Raw genomic sequence first — 22,373 nt, 5'->3', positions numbered from 1 at the left:
CACAAAGGGAGCTTGAAATATTCCCTCATGTCCCAGCAGCGGGGAGTCGCGTCCTAATAAAAACACTACCTGTTAAGCCAGGATTTGCCCCAAAATGGAATGGGCCATATGAAGTCATAATTAGTGGAGACACCTGTGCCTGTATTGACAGAAGAGGGATGGGAACATGGAAACACGGGACCCAGCGAAAATTGTATAAACCTGAACACGAATGAACTAATCCGATTGCTTTCCCCCAAACACAGGAGGAGACCGCGAGCGAACGACCAGTGTACTCGGAAAGTGTAGAACAGTTCTGCAACCAAGCACACAGACAGATTATAACCTATAGTGTTAGAATTGATACTTGCTCGTTGTAAAAATGTGTGTAACCACGGGTGTGATTATGATACTTTGCGACTGTGAATTTGACTGGGCTAGAGGATAATCTATTTTACAAAGCCCACATAGACTTATATGGGAATCGAACTGTATACTACCCATTAGCACAGTCGGTAGAAGCCCTATTTGTAGCCACCCCTGGGTGGATCCTGAGCAATTTATATATAGTTGATACACAGGTGCACCCTGTAAGGGAGAAATCGGAAAGTATAAAAAGTGGATACAGGGGAGATGTGTGAAACTTGTAAATCCCACCGACTCTGGGGGCGGGGAGCTCCAAAAAGGAGGGAGAGAAAGCTGGTCAAGATACAGCAAGCTATCCGCTTTGTTTTGCAGGGCAAGGATGGGGATGTGCCTATGCCCTGGTCCCCACAAATAATTCCTGCATACAGACGCAGTGCATCCGCCAGCATTGTCAGGTTAATAAAGGACAGTTTACTTGCACCTGCAATGAACTAAAATGCCTGAACAAAACCGCAGGAAGACAGCTCATGTGTGGACAGTGCATGGGACTCATGTAAGCTCAGCCACATGGACATACCCGTTTGATACTTACCAGGTGGCGGAATCCAATGGGGAGTCAGGGGAACCGAAAAATTGGGAATGCAGGCAGACTCATAATCAGGACACTACATGCTACCGGGCAAAGGAGGGATACGTCTTCCTCTTCAATGGAACGTACGCGACAGAAACACTACATCTCCCAGGCCTTTTTGCAGTGGGAACCACAGGACCACTCACCGTACCATGCCCTCAGAAGGGACATATTCGGAGAAGAATAATGACCCGGGCTATCAGCAAGGAATTCTGCGCTGATTGGGAAACCCCGGGCACATTAGGATCATCCCTGGGGTACGGGTTCCTCGGGACTCTATCTCTGGGGGGAGCAGCAGGAGTGATTACTGCTAAGAACAGAAATGTAATTGTTTGTGGATTAACAATCTTGGGAAACAGTACCTCAAAAGCGCTAGAGACTGTCAACCAAGAAATGGCTGAACTCCGATTATATGCACAACAGACACGGTATGCAGTAGACTACCAGTTAGCCCAACAAGGGGGAGTGTGTACAATCATAGGAGATAAATGTATAACCCATGTCATAGATGAATCCTATAATACAGAGGCCATTCACAATATCAGGGAACAACTGGATAACGTCAGACAGGGACCCACAAAAGGAAGAAGCTGGCTAGAGTGGCTAGTGGGAAATACCTGGGGGCCCTATTTAATACACGGACTGGTCATGTTCATATCGGTCTCACTGGTGTGCTGCCTTAGCTTTGGGGTATAAATACCTGCTGTAGTACCGTAACAAAGGTTGGGTCAGGAGCCAGTGTCACCCTTAACAAAACCACGATATTCCCCGAAGACTCCAGGAGATGCGGAGAAAGACGGGAAGTTGTGGACCTATACCTATGAGAGGTACCGTGGTGTTGGTCTACGGGGCTGTTGGGGCGACAACAGCCCGGACCAAAAGGAGGGGTTGAAGTGAGAAATGGTTCAGAAGGGCACTTGGCACAGAAGATGGCTGCCTGACACACAAGATGGAGACACCGAGGATAAAGCAGACATAACTGATGCCTGGAGTCCAGCGGGGTGCCAGTAGGACAGATAGGAACAGATCCAGGACAAAGGGAGCCAGACAGGAAGATTAAGAAATACATAAATGCAGGACACCACTTGAATAAAGCTGACTTCAGCCAAGGTGTCCACAATGATATGCTAATACAAATGTCTTGGGCCATTTCCTAAAACAAAGGGACAATCGATACTACTTTACTGCTGCTACCTGTAACCTGTAAAACCTCTTTGACTGTGGCCATTTGTAAATGGCAAAACGCTTGCAAATAGCGATGTACAGTCTATAAAATGTTTAAAGATAACAAGGTGATAATTGTTTTGTATCTGGGCTCATTGTGAACCCGAAGTGGCTGTTTAAAGATAACAAGGTGATAATTGTTTTGTATCTGGGCTCATTGTGAACCCAAAGTATAAAATGAATGACTGCCATTCAAACCGGGAGAAAAGCTGGCTACTGTACCGCGGGGTACATACGCTTTCTCCCGAAGCTTCGTGTAACAAGAAAACTGCACTTATTTGAACACAGCAAGTCTGACTCTTGAAGTGGTTTATTTTTCCCACAACATACTTGTGCTAATATTCTAGTTTTTCTACTTCAATTTGACACTTGAAAAGGTGCCAACTTATTTGGCTTTAGCTTTTAGGATTTAAAGACTAACAGTGGGCCAGAGTTTATGATCTGGATCAGAATTCCTGTTTCTGAACCTGGATCAGACTTATTTGGCTTTAGCTTTTAGGATTTAATGACTAACAGTGGTCCAGAGTTTCTGATCTGGATCAGAATTCTTGTTTCTGACCTGGAAAATTTACCTATTTTCCTATGATTTTTGGGGCCCATCTTCCAATGGTGGAGCCTTCCAAACGCATGTAGTGCAGCAATGCTCACAGGGAGCAGGAGAGAATAATCATGGAAACGACATCTCCTTTTTGGGGCATTAGCTGCCATATTTCAGTTAGTAGAGCATTTACGGATATCAAAGTCACTTCAAGAAGCTATGGAGAGAAGTGTGTAAAGTGTGCAGGGTGAGGGGGAAGATTGGCAAGTGAGTGGATGAGAGGGTAGGGTGATAGATGGGTGAAGAGCTATGGGGTCGGGTGTGTAGTTGGCGGTCAGGGGCTCGGGTAGTCAGATTGTGTAAGTGGTAGTCAGGTTGTTGGTGGGACAACTGTTGGTAGTCCAAGGGCCCAGTGGGAAGACTTGGGTCAGTTGTGTGGTTACCCAGGAATTGGAAATGCTTTTACATATTTCTAACATTTCCGGAGTACCTATTCAGATAAGTAAGTCAGAACTTCCAACTCTAATGATTCAGAGTTGGAGATTTTTTGGTGGTTTCTAGACACGCGGGAATTGCCCATTGGAAGTCCAAACTTCTCAGGTATTTCCTGCATAATCAGTGCATTGGGACTTCCTGAGGAGTCCTGTAGTGCATTTTGGGGGTAATTCAGGGGTACAACCAATCGGAGGTTCAGGCCTCATGACTAGATTACAATTTAACATTTTGGTATCACCTTACTAGAGGCAATGTTTTTGTTTCAATAATGTTAGGATACATTTTATAATCTTCATTTTGTTTAAAATTCACTTTGTGTTTATGTAGCAAAATAGTCTCAATATATTGTGAATATATATTTTTAATTCACTGTGCTATAGGTATGCACCATCAGGTTTGTTTTATCGTTTCTTCTGGAGGGTTATACAGTTTTTAGTAGTATTGGAACATTTCAAATTGAAAACTGACACAATTGGCTCCCCTACCATTCTTACAGTCCCCCACCCCTCCCCCTGTAAGGAATTCAGGTGGGAAAAATAAGTCGGGAGCAAGACCATCAAATTGTAACAAAGTGAAAGATTTATTAATGGCTGGAATTAATCAGTCATTAACAAAGCTCAAGAGGTTACACTTCCCATGCAAAAAAAACAAGATTGGATTTCATAGAATCCCTTCAGTGCAGAAGGCCATTCAGCCCATAGAGTCTGCACCAACCCTCCGAAAGAGCACTATACCAAGGCCCACTCCCCTGCCGATCCCTGTAGCCCCACCCAACCTACACGTTTTTGGACTGTGGGAAGAAACCGGAGCACCCTGAGGAAACCCATGCAGACATGGGGAGAACATTGAATCATAGAATTTACAGTGCAGAAGGAGGCCATTCATCCCATCGAGTCTGCACCGGCTCTTGGAAAGAGCACCCTCCCAAGTCCACACCTCCACCCTATCCCCATAACCCAGCAACCCCACCCAACACTAAGGGCAATTTTGGACACTAAGGGGAATTTAGCATGGCCAGTCCACCTAACCTGCACATCTTTGGACTGTGGGAGGAAACCGGAGCACCCGGAGGAAACCCACGCGCACACGGGGAGAATGTGCAGACTCCGCACAGACAGTGACCCAAGCCGGAAATCGAACCTGGGACCCTGGAGCTGTGAAGTAATTGTGCTAACCACTATGCTACCGTGCTGCACTCGCAGCATGCAGAGAACATGCAACCTCCACACAGGTACATGGCTGGAATCAAACCCAAGTCCCTGACGCTGTGAAGAGCAGTACAAACCACTGTGCCACCATGCCTCCCTTGCCTTGTAGACGTCCGTAGTTTTCTAATCCCAGGTATCGAATCTGTTCCCTTTGGATCTTTCTTCTTTTCACTACAATAAACAATGTTTTGACTTCCTTATACCCTAAACCAGCATTTCCCAAACTGGGTTCTGCGGGACTCAGCTAAGGGTTCACAGTAGTTCTGGACGTTTTGAATTTTTTAAAAAGCTGGCAAAATCAAAGGCAGGTGTTTCATTATGTTGGCACGTCAGCCTATCAGCAGCCAATGAACTGAGAAGCCTGCATCTGATTGGACAAGCTGGAAAAACTTTGATTTAAACTCTCTAAATTTAAGAACAATGAGCTGAGATGGAGCAGAGGCCAAGAGGGGCCGGGGGTGCTCGAGAGAGGGGCCAGGGCCAGAGAGGGGTTAAGGCTGATGCTGTGGGGGCCCAAGAGATGCCGAGAGGGGCTGGGGCCATGAGGTAATCAAGAAATGTCAAGAGTGGCTTTTTTTAAATTCCATCATGGGATGTGGGCCTTACTGCTGGGCCAGCATTTATTGGCCATCCCTGAGGGCATTTAAGAGTCAACTGCATTGCTGTGGATCTGGAGTCACTGTTGACCTGGAGTCACATGTAGACCAGGCCAGGTAAGGATGAAAATTCCCTAAAGGACATTAGTGAACCAGATGTTTTTTTACGACAATCGGCAATGATTTCATGGAGATCACATAGACTTAATTCCAGAATTTTATTGAATTTAAATTCCATCTGCCCTGGTGGGATTCAAACCCAGGTCCCCAGAGCACTACCCTAGGTGTCTGGATTACTGGTCCAGCGACAATACCAATACTCCACTGTCTCACCGTGGAGGCCGAGAGACATTTATTAGATGTGTGTGTGTGTGAGAGAGAGAAAAGGGTGAGTGTGTGCTTGAGAGAGGGGTGAGCGTGTACGTGAGAGACGGGTGAGTGTGTGCGTGAGAGAGGGGTGAGTGTGTGCGTGAGAGGGGTGAGTATGCATGAGAGAGGGGTGAGTATGCATGAGAGAGGGGGCGAGTGAGAGGGGGTGAGTGTACGTGAGAGAGGGGTGAGTGTATGCGTGAGAGGGGTGAATGTATGCGTGAGAGGGGCGAATGTATGCATGAGAGGGGGCGAGTGCGGGTGTGAGAAGGGGGCGAGTGCGCGGTAGTGAGGGGGTGAGTGTACGTGAGAGAGGGGTGGGTGTGTATGTGGGAGGGGTGGCTGTGTACGTGAGAGAGGGGTGGGTGTGTACGTGAGAGGGGTGAGTGTATGCGTGAGACGGTGTGAGGGGGGGCGAGTGCGCGGGTGTGAGGGCGAGTGCACGGGTGTGGGAGGGGGCGGGTGTGAGGGGGCGAGGGCGCGGGTGTGAGGGGGCGAGTGCGCGGGTGTGAGGGGGCGAGTGCACGGGTGTGGGAGGGGGCGGGTGTGAGGGGGGCGAGTGCGCGGGTGGGAGGGGGTCGCGGGAGAGGGGCGTGTGTGACGGGAGTGTGCGTGAGAGGGGGGAGTGTGAAACAGAGGCGAGTGCGCGCGAGAGAGAAAAGGTGCTACCGTGCCGCCCAATTGTCCAACCAATTGACTAGTTACCAGAGCATGTAATTGATTTTCAATGCTTACTCCAATCTGATGTTCCTTCCGGGGAAGGCAGTGGCATTGTCACTGGACCCGTAATCCAGAGACCAGGATAATGCTCTGGGGATGCGGGTTTGAATCTCACACTGCAGATGGTGAAGTTCGAATCCAATAAAAATCTGATGTTTGTTCCTGATCTACGATGTTGAACGAGTACTTTTCTTCTGTATTTGCAAATGAGAGGGGCCATATTGTTGGAGAGGACAGTGTGAAACAGACTGGTAAGCTCGAGGAAATACTTGTTAGGAAGGAAGATGTGTTGGGCATTTTGAAAAACTTGAAGATAGACAAGTCCCCTGGGCCTGACGGGATATATCCAAGGATTCTATGGGAAGCAAGAGATGAAATTGCAGAGCCGTTGGCAATGATCTTTTCGTCCTCACTGTCCACAGGGGTGGTACCAGGGGATTGGAGAGTGGCGAATGTTGTGTCCCTGTTCAAAAAAGGGACTAGGGATAACCCTGGGAATTACAGGCCAGTTAGTCTTACTTCGGTGGTAGGCAAAGTAATGGAAAGGGTACTGAAGGATAGCATTTCTGAGCATCAGGAAAGACGCTGCTTGATTAGGGATAGTCAGCACGGATTTGTATGGGGTAGGTCTTGCCTTACAAGTCTTATTGAATTCTTTGAGGAGGTGACCAAGCATGTGGATGAAGGTAAAGCAGTGGATGTAGTGTACATGGATTTTAGTAAGGCATTTGATAAGGTTCCTCATGATAGGCTTCTGCAGAAAGTAAGGAGGCATGGGATAGTGGGAAATTTGGTCAGTTGGATAACGAACTGGCTAACCGATAGAAGTCAGAGAGTGGTGGTGGATGGCAAATATTCAGCCCGGATCCCAGTTACCAGTGGCGTACCGCATGGATCAGTTCTGGGTCCTCTGCTGTTTGTGATTTTCATTAATGACTTGGATGAGGGAGTTGAAGGGTGGGTCAGTAAATTTGCAGACGATACGAAGATTGGTGGAGTTGTGGATAGTGAGGAGGGCTGTTGTCGGCTGCAAAGAGACATAGATAGGATGCAGAGCTGGGCTGAGAAGTGGCATATGGAGTTTAACCCTGAAAAGTGTGAGGTTGTCCATTTTGGAAGGACAAATATGAATGCGGAATACAGGGTTAACAGTAGAGTTCTTGGCAATGTGGAAGAGCAGAGAGATCTTGGGGTCTATGTTCATACATCTTTGAAAGTTGCCACTCAAGTGGATAGAGCTGTGAAGAAAGCCTATGGTGTGCTAGCGTTCATTAACAGAGGGATTGAATTTAAGAGCCGTGAGGTGATGATGCAGCTGTACAAAACTTTGGTAAGGCCACATTTGGAGTACTGTGTACAGTTCTGGTCGCCTCATTTTAGGAAGGATGTGGAAGCTTTGGAAAAGGTGCAAAGGAGATTTACTAGGATGTTGCCTGGAATGGAGAGTAGGTCTTACGAGGAAAGGTTGAGGGTGCTAGGCCTTTTCTCATTAGAACGGAGAAGGATGAGGGGCGACTTGATAGAGGTTTATAAGATGATCAGGGGAATAGATAGAGTAGACAGTTAAAGACTTTCCCCGGGTGGAACAAACCATTACAAGGGGACATAAATTTAAGGTGACTGGTGGAAGATATAGGGGGGATGTCAGAGGTAGGTTCTTTACCCAGAGAGTAGTGGGGGCATGGAATGCACTGCCTGTGGAAGTAGTTGAGTCGGAAACATTAGGGACCTTCAAGCAGCTATTGGATAGGTACATGGATTACAGTAAAATGATATAGTGTACGGTAGCATTGTGGATAGCACAATTGCTTCCCAGCTCCATGGTCCCAGGTTCGATTCCGGCTTGGGTCACTGTCTGTGCGGAGTCTGCACATCCTCCCCGTGTCTGCATGGGTTTCCTCCGGGTGCTCCGGTTTCCTCCCACAGTCCAAAGATGTGCAGGTTAGGTAGATTGGCCATGATAAATTGCCCTTAGTGTCCAAAATTGCCCTTAGTGTTGGGTGGAGGTGTTGACTTTGGATAGGGTGCTCTTTCCAAGAGCCGGTGCCGACTCAATGGGCCGAATGGCCTCCTTCTGCACTGTAAATTCAATGATAATCTATGATTAATCTAGGACAAAGGTTCGGCACAACATCATGGGCTGAAGGGCCTGTTCTGTGCTGTATTTTTCTATGTTCTATGTTTGTAAGAATCCTCGCACATCTAGACATATCAATTATGTACATGTTTTCACTAGTTCAGTAAAGTTCCAAGCAGCTGCATGCAAATATGCAAGCTAAGTTTACAAGGGTTTACTTATGGGACCCGAGTGAACTGAGCCCAGTGAAGCTTGATGCATGAGTTTTTTGACAAAATTCATGATCAATAAGATGAAACTAAAAATAGGAAATGGGAATGGCATAATCTGTGACTGTACAGTGAAAACATGCTACTTGTGAACATTTTTTCCCCAATTTCAATTTGTACAACTTAAAATTGTAAAAAAAAATGTTTTAGGACTGGAAAGGGAAGGAATGTGGAAAGAAATGAACTCACACCTAGTCCAAATCTATGTCTCTTTCATTCCTTTAGACAGTTGAGGTATTGCATTTGAGCTTGTGTGGCGAAGATTGGGTGCAAAGGAGGCTCCTTTCCTGGCTAAGAGTTCCATTGGGACTATGATGGACATGGGAGGGAAAGGAAAGGCTAGAATAATTAGAAAATGTAATGTTTCAGAAACAAACTAACTTCTTATTCTCTATTTCTATTCCAGAGTTCTGATGGATGTATTTCTTTATTTAACTGTAATATGTTTGATTTCTCAAGGTAAGAACCTCTGAATTGATACTTTAAAAACGATTAGAGCACTACAATATTTTCAGCAGGAAATACGTTCATTGTGGACTCTTTTGCTTGTACTTCAAGCAGTGGTATAACATTCATCTAGTAAATTAGGGAAGTCATTGTTGCAGCTTAGAATTCAATGATGAAGTCAATTTGTTAATTTATACTGACTGACGTTTGAGGGAGATATTCACATTTATCAAGAGGAAAACAGCTGGTAGGAGATCCACTGGCCATTTCAGACCAGAAGACATAGGAGCAGATAGTCCATTCGGCCCATCGAGTCTGTCCTGCAATGAGATCATGACTGATATGATCATCCTCAGCTCCACTTTCCCACTTTAGCACAGTGGGCTAAGACAGCTGGCTTGTAATGCAGAACAAAACCAGCAGCGCGGGTTTAATTCCCGTATCAGCCTTCTCAAACAGGCGCTGGAATGTGGCGACTAGGGGCTTTTCACAGTAACTTCATTGAAGCCTACTTGTGACAAGCGATTATTATTATTATACCCATAATCCTTGATACCCTACTGATTTTTTAAAAACTGATTATCTCAGCCTTCAATTACACAGTCTGAACAGCGCTCTGCGGTAAATAATTCCACCAATTCACTACGTTGTGGGGGAAGAAATTCCTCCTCATCTCCATCTTAATGGGAAGTACATTACTGAGATTATGCCCTCTGGTTCTAGACCCTCCCACAAGGGGAAATAACCTCTGAGTATCTACCCTGTCAAGCCACCTGAGAATCCTATCTGTCTCAATAAGGACTCCTCTCAATCCTCTAAACTCCAATGAGTACAAGCCAAATCTAGTCAACTGCTCCTCAAAATCTGTCCGTACCTGGGATCAACCTAAGGAACCTTCTCTGGGCCATCTCCAATGCTGGTGTATCTTTCCTTAGATAAGGGAACCAAAGCTGTTCACAGTATTTTAGGTGTAAACATTAGATAATGAGACCGAAGTTGTTCAACAGTATTGCTGTTCACAGTATTTTAGGTGTAAACATTTTTTACCCGGGACCCACTTTTGCCAAGCGATCTTTGGACCCACGCCGGCCGACCTTTGTGACTCACGCCACATTCGCTTACCATTAATGCGAAAGGGGAGCCTGCCAGGACCACTTGATCTCACTTGAATCAGGTTCACAGGAGGAGGAGGCAATGTGCATATCAGATGCAGAATTCAGCCAGTTCCTTTGTGCAGTCTTCATCTTTGTTAGAACTGAAAATCCAACTTCACACATTAGGTCGCCGTGAAGGGCAACAACAACAAAATGCTTGTTTTACTTCGCATTGGTTACTCCTGGGAGATGCAACTTGTTTTTGAAAACTCACCACTATTCTTAGAAGCCCCCTATACCAAAAAGGGCCGACATTCCAAATGGTGAACAGGGATTCTCACTCCCCGACTCCGATACAGGCTTCAGTGGGTGCTATTCAGGTCAAACTATGTTTTCAAGTTATCCCCCGGTATAACCCATACCTTCACCGAAGATTTCATCTACTTACCACTTAGTAGCATCGATTCTAGGTCCCGCATTGCTAAGTAAGTAAAGTAGACTTTGGAATAACCACTATTTCAGGTTAAATTAAGTTATTTTGTTGTTATATTTTTTCTTTTAAAAGCTGCAAATACTTTCTTTACAGAAAGGAAAAAAATCTTGCTTCTGGTTGGTTGAAGGGACCTTCAGGCCCAACTTGACAATCAATCTTCTTTAAAGTCTGGTCTTCTTTAGATGTATTCGCTGGTTAGCTCGGTTGCTGTGTCCTATCTTTCCCATGTACAGAGCTGTGAGAGCTGACTCTGCTGGTTGTCTCTGAGCTGACTCTGCCTACTCTTTAAATTCTAGTCTTCCTTAGATGTATTAGCTATTTTAGCTCGGCTGCTTTGCACTGTCTCTTTCCCATGGCCGAGCTGACTGTAATCTGACTCTAGCTGCTTGTTCCTTCTCTGCTCTCTCTCTCCCTCGGAGTTCTGGTTCTCATAGTTCCTGCTCTGGTCTCTAGGTTTATATATTTTCCCAACAGTTATTAAGTTTTTATGACTTTATTGTAAAGTAACTTATTTCACTTTGATTGTAAAAAGTATCTTTGATCTAAACCTTCTAATCCAACTAAGTATTCATTTTGACATAACCTCATCTCATAGATCTGATTACATTGTTTCCTTTGTGATGTTCAAAATGCTTTGACTTCAAGAGGTGTTACTTTTAATTCCTGTCATTTCTATAGTTTTATTTTCCAATTGTGTCCTCAGCTCATAATTTTGACTTTGATTTTGGTTTTGAATTATGTTACTCGTAGACTGATAGTCTCCAGTTTTCTTTAATTTACCTGGTTTAGCAAATTTTCACACCTAGAATTATCACCAAATTCAACTGAACCTCATCCATTTTTTTCCAAATCCTTACTAAGATAGTTACTTTCAATGAAGTTGTGAGCCATTGTTTTTGGCTTCATTCAAAATCCTGTTTGTCTTGTTTGCTAAGCCTGCTTGACCAAGGATATCTGCATTTTACAATCCTTCCCTGGCAGCTGCTGTTCGCCCTTTGTGGGATCTTGCCCTGTATTCTCTCATGTTTCTCTCAGACCAGATATTGCCAGACTTCCATGTTTCAAATGACACATCTTTCCATATTTTCAATAACAAACTCCAAAATGCTGACAGCCTCATGGGCTTTTGATCTGTGTTTAATGTGCTATCACAGATCAGGTACAGCAACGTAGTCTTCATTTGGAGCCAGCTGTAAGTTAATTCTGACTCTGGGGTCTCAACCTCAAAAATAATTTTTCACCCACAACTTTTCTTTCAAAATCTGAAACTTCTCCCCTCATTTGCAAGTACTTTCCTGCATATATCACACATGGGGTTTGCTTCCTTACTTACATTTGCACAGTTGACAAAATCATACCTGAAGAAATCATCTTTATACTGCTTTGTTTAAGAGTTAAGAGGGTCTGGAGCTGTGCACAGAGCTAACACTAGCAATGCTCTGTCCTGCCCTGGATTCTCTTGAGCAGTTCGCTCCAGCAGATTAGTAGTGAGATCCTGGCCAGTCAATACACTGCCTATTTGTGTCTCTGGCCATCTCTTATTTTTAAGAAAATGACTAATCTTCACAGCCCTCTTGCCTTGCTTGCTAGCAGCTAGAAAATAGAAGCTCTCCTCAGTTATTTGCCGCCGAAAGCAGGTACTTACAGGGTACTTGATTATCATAGATTATCATAGAATTTACAGTGCAGAAGGAGGCCATTCGGCCCATCGAGTCTGCACCGGCTCTTGGAAAGAGCACCCTACCCAAGGTCCACACCTCCACCCTATCCCCATAACCCAGTAACCCCACCCTACACTAAGGGCAATTTTGGACACTAAGGGCAATTTAGCATGGCCAATCCACCTAACCCGCACGTCTTTGGACTGTGGGAGGAAACCGGAGCACCCGGAGGAAACCCACGCACACACGGGGAGGATGTGCAGACTCCGCACAGACAGTGACCCAAGCCGGAATCGAACCTGGGACCCTGGAGCTGTGAAGTAATTGTGCTATCCACAATGCTACCGTGCTGCCCAGTGTACCGTAATGTCAAGTGTACGTGCAGGGCAAGTGACCTGTTCAATGCTGCTGCTTATGGGCAGAAGACTGCAAACAACCTAATTTCCTCCTATCTTCTCAGTAAATATGCGTGACCCACACTTTGAAAAACCCTGGTCTAACTAGTGAGTGCGGTCTATACAATATACAAGCCCCCTATTAAACGATAATAAACACAGTAGTAAACACAAAGTACCCCCCCCCCCCCCCCCCCCCCCCCGGGTTGCTGCTGCTGACCACCTCCTAACGCTCTGCTCGAAAGTCTAGGAACGGTTGCCACCGCCTGAAGAACCCTTGCACAGATCCTCTTAAGACAAATTTTACCCTCTCCAATTTAATGAATCCTGCCATGTCGCTGATCCAGGCTTCCACGCTTGGGGGCCTCGCATCCTTCCACTGCAGCAGAATCCTCCGCCGGGCTACCAGGGACGCAAAGGCCAGAATACCGGCCTCTTTCGCCTCCTGCACTCCCGGCTCGTCCGATACCCCAAATAGTGGGAGCCCCCAACTCGGCTTAACCTGAGTGTTTACCACCTTAGACACCGTCCTCACAACGCCCCTCCATAACCCATCCAGCGCTGGGCACGCCCAGAACATGTGGGCATGATTTGCTGGGCTCCCCGAACACCTCACATACCTGTCATCAACTCCAAAAAACCGACTCAGCCTTGCCCCAGTCATGTGCGCCCTGTGCAGAACCTTAAATTGTATCAGGCTAAGCCTGGCGCAAGAGGAGGAAGAATTTACCCTACCCAGGGTGTCCGCCCACGTACACTCGTCTATCTCCTCCCCCAGCTCCTCCTTCCATTTACCTTTCAGCTCCTCCACCGAGGCCTCCTCCTCCTCCTGCATCTCCTGGTAGATCGCCGAGACCTTGCCTTCTCCAACCCACACCCTCGACAGCACCCTATCCTGGATCGTACGTGCTGGCAGCAGCGGAAATTCCCTCACCTGCCGTCTTACAAACGCCCTTACCTGAAGGCATTTCCAGGGGGGAGCCTGAATTTTTCCTCCAACGCCCCAAGGCTCGCAAACGTCCCGTCTATAAACAGGTCTCCCATCCTTCTAATACCTGCCCTGTGCCAGCTCAGGAACCCCCCATCCATTCTCCCCGGGCCAAACCGATGGTTCTCTCGGATCGGGGACCACACCGAAGCCTCTGCCTCCCCCCTGTGGCGTCTCCACTGCCCCCAAATTTTGAGGGTCGCCACCACCACTGGACTCGTGGTGTAACTTGTCTGCGGGAGCGGCAGTGATGCCATCACCAGCGCTCTCAGGCTCGTGCCCATACAGGACGCCGTCTCCAGCCTCTTCCACACCGCCCCTTCCCCCTCCATTACCCACTTGCATATCATCGCCACATTGGCAGCCCAGTAGTACCCACACAGATTAGGCAACGCTAGCCCTCCTCTGTCCCTGCTCCGTTCCAGAAACACCCTTCTCACCCTCGGGGTCTTTTTTGCCCATACAAACCCTATGATGCTCCTGCTGACCCGCTTAATAAAAGGCCTTGGGGATCAGGATGGGGAGGCACTGGAATATAAAAGGAACCTCGGGAGCACCGTCATCTTCACCGACTGTACCCTACCCGCCAGGGCGAGTGGCAGCATACCCCACCTTTTAAACCCCTCCTCCATCTGCTCCACCAGCCTCGACAAGTTGAGCTTGTGTAGGGCCCCCCAGCTCCTGGCCACCTGGACCCCTAGGTACCGAAAACTCGCTTCCGCCCTCTTCAGTGGAAGCTCGTCTATCCCCCTTCCCTGGTACCCTGGGTGTATCACGAATAGCTCACTCTTCCCCATGTTGAGCTTATATCCGGAAAAGTCTCCAACTCTCTGAGGATCCGCATCACCTCCGGCATCCCCCCCCCACCAGGTCCGCCACATACAGTAACAGGTCGTCTGCATACAGCGATACCCGGTGTTCCTTCCACGCCCCCCCCCTGCACCAGCCCCCTCCAGTTCCTGGACTCTATCAAAGCCATCGCCAAAGGTTCAATTGCCAACGCAAATAGGGGGGATAGGGGACACCCCTGCCTCGTCCCCCGGTACAGCCTAAAGTATTCCGACCTCCTCCGATTTGTGGCCACACTCGCCACCGGGGCTTCATACAGTAACCTAACCCAACTAACGAACCCATCCCCGAGCCTCCTCAACACTTCCCACAGGTACCCCCACTCCACCCTATCGAAGGCGTTCTCCGCATCCATAGCCGCCACTATCTCCGCTTCCCCCTCCACTGCAGGCATCATGATTACATTTAGGAGCCTCCACACATTGGTGTTTAGCTGCCTTCCCTTCACGAAACCCGTCTGGTCCTCGTTGATCACCCCCGGAACACAGTTCTCAATTCTGGTAGCCAACACCTTCGTTAACAACTTCGCATCCACGTTGAGGAGCGAGATTGGCCTATACGACCCACACTGTAAAGGGTCCTTGTCCCGCTTCAAGATCCGTGAGATCAGCGCCTTGGACATCGTCGGGGGTAGGGCCCCCCCTCCCTCACCTCATTGAAAGTCCTCACTAGCAGTGGGCCCAACAGGTCCATATACTTCCTGTAAAATTCCACCGGGAACCCATCTGGCCCCGGTGCCTTCCCCGCCTGCATACTCCCCAGCCCCTTAGTCAGCTCCTCCAGTCCCACCGGTGCCACAAGCCCCGCCACCTGCCCCTCCTCTACCCTCGGAAACCTCAGCCGGTCCAGAAAACGACGCATCCCCCCTCCTCCGTCGTGGGCTCAGACCTATACAGCCCCTCATTGAAGTCTCTAAATACCCCATTTATTCCCACCGCACTCCGCACCGTGTTCCTCCCTTTATCCCTAACTCCCCCAATCTCCCTTGCTGCCTCCCGCTTCCGAAGCAGGTGTGCCAGCATCTGGCTGGCCTTCTCCCCGTATTCATACACCGCCCCTTGCGCCTTCCTCCACTGCACCTCCGCTTTCTTGGTAGTCAACAGGTCGAACTCGACCTGGAGGCTTTGTCGCTCCTTGAGTAGTTCCTCCTCGGGGACCTCTGCATACCTCCTATCTACCCGTAAAATCTCCCCCACCAACCTCTCCCTCTCTCTCCTCTCCTTCCCCTCCTTGTGGGCCGTAGTGGAGATTAGCTCTCCCCTAATCACCGCCTTCAGCGCCTCCCAGGCCACCCCTACCTGCACCTCCCAATATCGTTCACCTCTAGGTATCTTTCAATGCACCCCCGGATCCGCCCGCTCACCACCTCATCCGCCAGCAAACCCGCCTCCAGGCGCTACAGCGGGCGCTGGTCCCTCTCCTCCCCTAGCTCGAGCTCCACCCAGTGTGGGGCATGGTCTGAGAAGGCTATGGCCGAATACTACGTGTCCTCCACCCTCGGGATCAGCGCCCTGCTTAAAACGAAGAAGTCAATCCGGGAGTAGGCTTTATGGACGTGGGAAAAGAAAGAGAATTCTCTGGCCCCCGGCCTAACAAGCCTCCATGGGTTCACTCCTCCCATCTGGTCCATAAACCCCCTCAACACCTTGGCCGCCGCAGGCCTCTTACCCGTCCTGGATCTAGAGCGGTCTAATGCTGGATCCAATACCGTATTAAAGTTGTGTGTCGTCGTCGTCGTCCCCCCCCCCCCCCCATTACCCAGCATGCGCCGCATAAATCCGGTATCGTCCCAATTCGGGGCATACACATTCACCAAGACCACCCGCACCCCCTGCAGCTTACCGCTCACCATCACGTACCTACCTCCAGTGTCTGCCATGATGCTCAGCGCCTCAAACGACACCCGCTTCCCCACCAAAATCGCCACCCTCGATTCTTTGTGTCCAACCCCGAGTGGAAAACCTGCCCTACCCATCCCTTTCTCAGCCTAACCTAGTCTGTTACCCTCAAATGCGTCTCATGGAGCATGACCACATCTGCCTTCAGTCCCTTCAGGTGCGCGAACACACGGGCCCTCTTGACCGGCCCCCAAGTTATCAGCCGAATCAGGCCCCCCACCGATTAGCCACCTCCCTTTCTAGACCAGCGGCGTGCCCGCGCCTCCCGCACTCTCCGTTCTCCCCAGCAGCAGACCCCCGCCCGACTCTCTCTTCAGGCTCCAGCTCCCCTTTGGCCAATGCAGCAGCAACCCAGTTCTCCCCCTAGCTGCGTTGCTCCCCCCATAGCACTCCGCGTAAGTCAGTTGACTCCTGCTGACCCCGGCCGCTCCCGCCACTCCATCGACCCCCCCAGTGTGAGAATCCCCCCCCCCCCCCCCCACAATGGGGCCCCATCCTCCAACCACCGACGCCCACACTCTCACCAAACCCCCACTGCAAACCATTTCACCCTACCCCACCCAGCACCCAAAAAGAAAACAGTACCAAACAAAACAGAACCCCCCCCCCCCCCAAAACACCACAATCACATCAATCCCCTCTCGACATCCCCTCGCAACCGACCCTCAATCTGAGTCCAACTTTTCGGCCTGGATAAAAGTCCAGCCCTCCTCCGGCATCTCGAAGTAGTGGTGGCAGTCCTTGAAAGTGACCCACAGTCGCGCCACTGCAACATTCCAAATTTCACCCCCTTCCGATGCAGAGCCGCCTTAGCCCGATTGCACCCGGCCCTCTTCTAGGCCACCTCCGCACTCCAGTCCTGGTATATCCGGACTTCTGCATTCTCCCACCTGCTGCTCCGCTCCTTCTTTGCCCACCTTAGGACACACTCCCTGTCCACGAAGCGGTGGAACTGAACTAGCACCGCCCGCGGCGGTTCGTTGGGCTTGGGCCTCCTCGCCAGGACTCGGTGGGCCCCCTCCAGCTCCAGGGGCCCCGGGAAGGCCCCCGCACCCATCAAAGTGTTCAACATCATGACCACGTATACTCTAACATCCGACCCCTCCACTCCCTCCGGGAGACCCAGAATCTGCAGGTTCTTCCTCCTCGACCGGTTCTCCATGTCCTCGAACTTCTGCCATTTCTTATGCATCGCCTCGTGCGCCTCTACCTTCACCGCCAGGCCCAAGATCTCGTCCTCGTTCTCCAAGGCCTTTTGCCGCACCTCCCGGATCGCCGCCCCTTGGGCCTTCTGGGTCTCGATCAGCTTGTCTATCGAAGCCTTCATCAGCTCCAACAGCTCTGCTTTCAATTCCGTGAAGCAGCGCTGGAGAAACTCCTACTGTTCCTGCAACCAATGCACCCACGCTGCCTGGTCTCCACCCGCCGCCATCTTGATTTTCCTCCCTCGCACTTTTCGCTGCTCCAAAACTACCTTTTTCACCGCTCCACTCCTGGTTCAATTCATACAGTGCTGGGGAAATGTTACTATCACCTTCCCACACTGGGAACTGTCGAACAAATGCCGCTGGGGGCCCTAAAAAGAGCCCAAAAGTCCGTTTCTGTCGGGAACTGCCGAACGTGCGACTTAGCTCCGCATACCCACAACCGGAAGTCAAGGGCAGAGCTATTAAGGGAATGACGAAGGCTACAGGCTGAGTTTGGGATGTTGTCCACAGGTAAGGCTGTGGAGCAGCTTAGGAAGGCGTGGGGTGTCATCTATGAGCATGGGGAGAAAGCCAGTAGAATGCTGGCACAGCAAATGAGGAAGAGGGAGGCGGCCAGGGAAATAGGGAAGGTAATTGACGGGGGTGGGGGGGGGGAACTTGGTAGGAGATCCAGCAGTGCTGAACGAGGTGTTCAGGGACTTCTATAGTAAGCTTTACACCTCAGAACCCCCTGCGGGGCCGGAGGGGATGAGGCGCTTTCTGGATGGACTGACCTTCCCAAAAATGGGTAGAGGGTTGGTGGACAGGCTGGGGGCCCCGATTAGGACTGAAGAAATATTGAGGGGCTTGAGGACCATGCAATCGGGTAAAGCCCCGGGGCCGGATGGGTATCCGGTGGAGTTTTATAAAAAGTTCTCTGAGATAGTGGGGCAGGTGCTGGTTAGGGTTTTTAACGAGGCAAGAGACAGAGGGGTTTTACCTCCAACACTGTCACAGGCCACCATCTCCCTGATATTGAAATGGGACAAAGACCCGGAGGCATGTGGGTCCGATAGGTCGATCTCTCTGCTCAATGTACATGCTAAAATACTGGCCAAGCTCTTGGCAGCTAGGATTGAGGACTGTGTGCCGGACGTTATTATGGAAGATCAAACCGGGTTCGTCAAGGGCAGGCAGTTGGTGGCCAACCTAAGAAGGCTGCTGAATGTGATCATGATGCCCTCGGAGAGTAGGGAGGCAGAGGTAGTTGTGGCAATGGATGCCGAGAAGGCTTTCGACCGGGTTGAGTGGGACTATTTATGGGAGGTGCTGGGACGATTTGGGTTCGGGGAGGGCTTTATCGACTGGGTTAGACTGTACCAGGCTCCGGAGGCTAGTGTTAGGACGAATAGGATGACGTCTGACTATTTTAGACTGTACCGAGGGACGAGGCAGGGGTACCCCCTCTCCCCACTGCTGTTTGCGCTAGCAATAGAGCCGCTGGCAATTGCCTTGAGTGCTTCTAGGAGGTGGAAGGGGCTGGTACGGGAAGGGGTGGAACACAGAGTTTTGTTGTACGCCGACGACCTGCTCTTGTACATCACGGATCCAGTGGCTGGGATGGATGAAATCATGGGAATCCTGAGGGAATTCGGCTGGTTCTTGGGGTATAAACTGAACATGGCAAAAAGTGAGTTGTTTGTAGTCCAGGCAAGGGACCAGGAGGGTCGGCTGAGGGGCCTGCCGTTTAGGTTAGATGGGGACAGTTTTAGATACTTAGGGATACAGGTGGTGCGGGACTGGGGCCGGTTGCACAAGTTGAACTTATCTTGGTGGAGCAAATGAGGGTCAAGTTCCGGAGGTGGGATCCGCTCCCACTGACACTAGCGGGGAGAGTACAGACGGTTAAAATGACGACCCTCCCGAGATTCCTGTTCGTATTCCAGTGTCTCCCCATTTTCATTCTACGGTCTTTTTTCAAGAAGGTCAATAAAATTATTATGGGATTTGTGTGGGCGGGAAAGTCCCCGCGGGTGAGGAGATTGATGCTCGAGAGGAACCGAGGGGAAGGGGGACTGGCGCTGCCAAACTTTAGTAATTACTACTGGGCGGCCAACATAGCTATGATAAGGAAGTGGATGGTGAGTGCGGGGTCGGTTTGGGGGCGAATGGAGGCTGCAGGGGCACCAGTTTGGCAGCCCTGGTTATGGCGCCCCTGCCACTCCCGCCGGCACGGTACTCCACCAGCCCTATGGTGGTGGCGACTTTGCAGATCGGGGCCAATGGAGAAGGCATGTGGGGGAAATGAGAGCATCAGTTTGGTCCCCAATTTGTGACAATCACCGATTTGCCCCGGGGAATATGGACGGTGGGTTCCGAGCATGGCGGAGGACTGGGATTGAGAGGATGGGGGATCTGTTCTTGGAAGGGAGCTTCCCAAGCAGGAGGACGCTAGAGAAGAAATTTAGGCTGGCGAGAGGAAATGATTTCAGGTACTTGCAGGTGCAGGACTTTCTACGCAGACAGATTCCATCCTTCCCACGCCTGCCACTTAGGGGGATCCAGGACAGGGTAGTGCCCAGTGGATGGGTGGGGGAGGGGAGGGTCTCAGATATATACAAAGAACTTATGGGGGCAGAGGAGTCGCAGACCGAGGAGCTTAAGCTTAAGTGGGAAGAGGAGCTCGGAGATGAGATAGAAGAGGGCTTATGGGCGGAGGCGTTGAGCAGGGTAAACGCGACCGCAACATGCTCTAGGCTCAGCTTGATTCAATTTAAGGTCGTCCACAGGGCCCACATGGCAGTGGCCCGGATGAGTAAATTCTTTGGATTAGAAGACAGGTGCGCCAGATGTTCGGGAGGACCAGCGAACCATGTCCACATGTTCTGGGCATGTCCAAAACTCGGGGGGGTACTGGCAGGGATTCGCGGATGTTATGTCCCGGGTACTGAAAACCAGGGTGGTGGTGAGTCCAGGGGTGGCAATTTTGGGGGTTTTCGGAGGACCCAGGAGTCCAGGAGGAGAGAGAGGCTGACGCTTTGGCCTTTGCTTCCCTGGTAGCTCGGCGACGAATTCTGCTGGCATGGAGGGACTCAAAGCCCCCGAAGTCGGAGGCCTGGCTATCGGATATGGCTAGCTTTCTCGGTCTGGAGAAAATTAAGTTCGCTCTGCGAGGGTCACTGTCAGGGTTCGCCCGTAGGTGGCAACCATTTATCGATTTCTTCGCGGAAAATTAATTGTCGTGGGGGGGGTGGGGCAGGTTAGTGCAACGTAGATTAGGGGGGTAGTTAGGGGGGTCCTTGTAGGAGGGGAGCTGGTATTTGCACTATATTACTTGTTCTTTGCACACTGTTTTGTATTGTTGTTTACTATGCCAAAATGCCTCAATAAAATTGTTTATCAAAAAAAAAGAAGGGAGGGAGGCAGAAGACAGAAATTATAGGCCAGTTAGCCTGACTTCGGTCATTGGTAAGATTTTAGAGTCCTTTATTAAAGATGAGATTGCGGAGTACTTGGAAATGCATGTTACAATAGGACTGAGCCAGCACGGCTTCGTCAAGGTGATGTCATGTCTGACAAAACTGTTAGAGTTCTTTGAGAAGGTAACGAGAGTTAGACAAAGGAGAACCAGTGGACGTGATTTATTTAGATTTCCAGAAGGCCTTTGACAAGGTGCTGCATAGGAGACTGTTAAATAAGTTAAGAGCCCATGGTGTTTAGGGTAAGATCCTGGCATGGATAGAGGATTGGATGACTGTCAGAAGGCAGAGAGTGGGGATAAAGGGGTCTTTTTCAGGATGGCAGCCAGTGACTAGTGGTGTGCCTCAGGGGTCGGTGCTGGGACCACAACTTTTCACAATATACATTAATGATCTGGAAGAAAAAACTGAAAGCACTGTTGCTAAGTTTGCAGATGATACAAATATCTGGAGAGGGACAGGTAGTATTGAGGAAGCAGGCGGGCTGCAGAAGAACTTGGACAGGCTAGGAGAGTGGGCAGAGAAGTGGCAGATGGAATACAATGTGGAAAAGTGTGAGGTTATGCACTTTGGAAGGAGGAATGGAGGCATAAATTTCCCCATTTTCTAAATGGGGAAATGCTTAGGAAATGAGAAGCACAAAGGACTTGGGAGTTCTTGTTCATGATACTCTTAAGGTTAACGTGTAGGTTCAGTCGGCAGTTAGGAAGGCAAATGCAATGTTAGCATTCATGCCGAGAGGGCTAGAATACAAGACCAGGGATGTACTTCTGAGGCTATATAAAGCTCCGGTCAGACCCCATTTGGAGTATTGTGAGCAGTTTGGGCCCCATATCTAAGGAAGGATGTGTGGCCTTGGAACGGGTCCAGAGGAGATTCACAAGAATGACCCCTGGAATGAAGAGCTTGTTGTATGAGGAACGATTGAGGACTCTGAGTCTGTATTCGTTGGAGTTTAGAAAGATGAGGGGGTTCTTATCGAAACTTACAGGATACTGCGAGGCCTGGATAGAGTGAACGTGGAGAGGATGTTTCCACTTGTAGGAAAAACTAGAACCAGAGGACACAATTTCAGACTAAAGGAACGATCCTTTTAAACACAGATGAAGAGGAATTTCTTCAGCCAGAGGGTGGTGAATCTGTGGAACTCTTTGCCACAGAAGGCTGTGGAGGCCAAATCACTGAGTGTCTTTAAGACAGAGATAGATAGGTTCTTGATTCATAAAGGGATCAGGGGTCATGGGGATGAGAAAAATATCAGCCATGATTGAATGATGAGGCAGACTCGATGGGCCGAGTAGCCTAATTCTGTTCCTATGTCTTGTGGTCTTATAGGTCCTTTGATCTGCGAGGCTTCTATTCACTTTCAAAGAGAAATAGCTTTTAGTAACCTGTAACTGACTAGCTTCC

General features: G+C 49.5%; 1 protein-coding gene across 1 annotated transcript in view; it reads left to right on the top strand.

The window, feature by feature from the left end:
* LOC140425425 (probable thiopurine S-methyltransferase) overlaps positions 1-22,373 on the top strand; it is a 117,526-nt gene that overhangs the window by 57,110 nt on the left and 38,043 nt on the right. Inside the window, exon 5 of the mRNA XM_072509695.1 lies at positions 8,879-8,931. Within this exon, the coding sequence (XP_072365796.1) occupies positions 8,879-8,931 (53 nt within the window). The remainder of the gene's footprint in view (positions 1-8,878; positions 8,932-22,373) is intronic.

Source organism: Scyliorhinus torazame, chromosome 6 (genome assembly GCF_047496885.1).
Source record: "Scyliorhinus torazame isolate Kashiwa2021f chromosome 6, sScyTor2.1, whole genome shotgun sequence".
Classification (NCBI taxonomy): domain Eukaryota; kingdom Metazoa; phylum Chordata; class Chondrichthyes; order Carcharhiniformes; family Scyliorhinidae; genus Scyliorhinus; species Scyliorhinus torazame.
The sequence above is the reverse complement of the archived record's forward strand: the minus strand, read 5'-3'. Positions and strand labels throughout refer to the sequence as shown.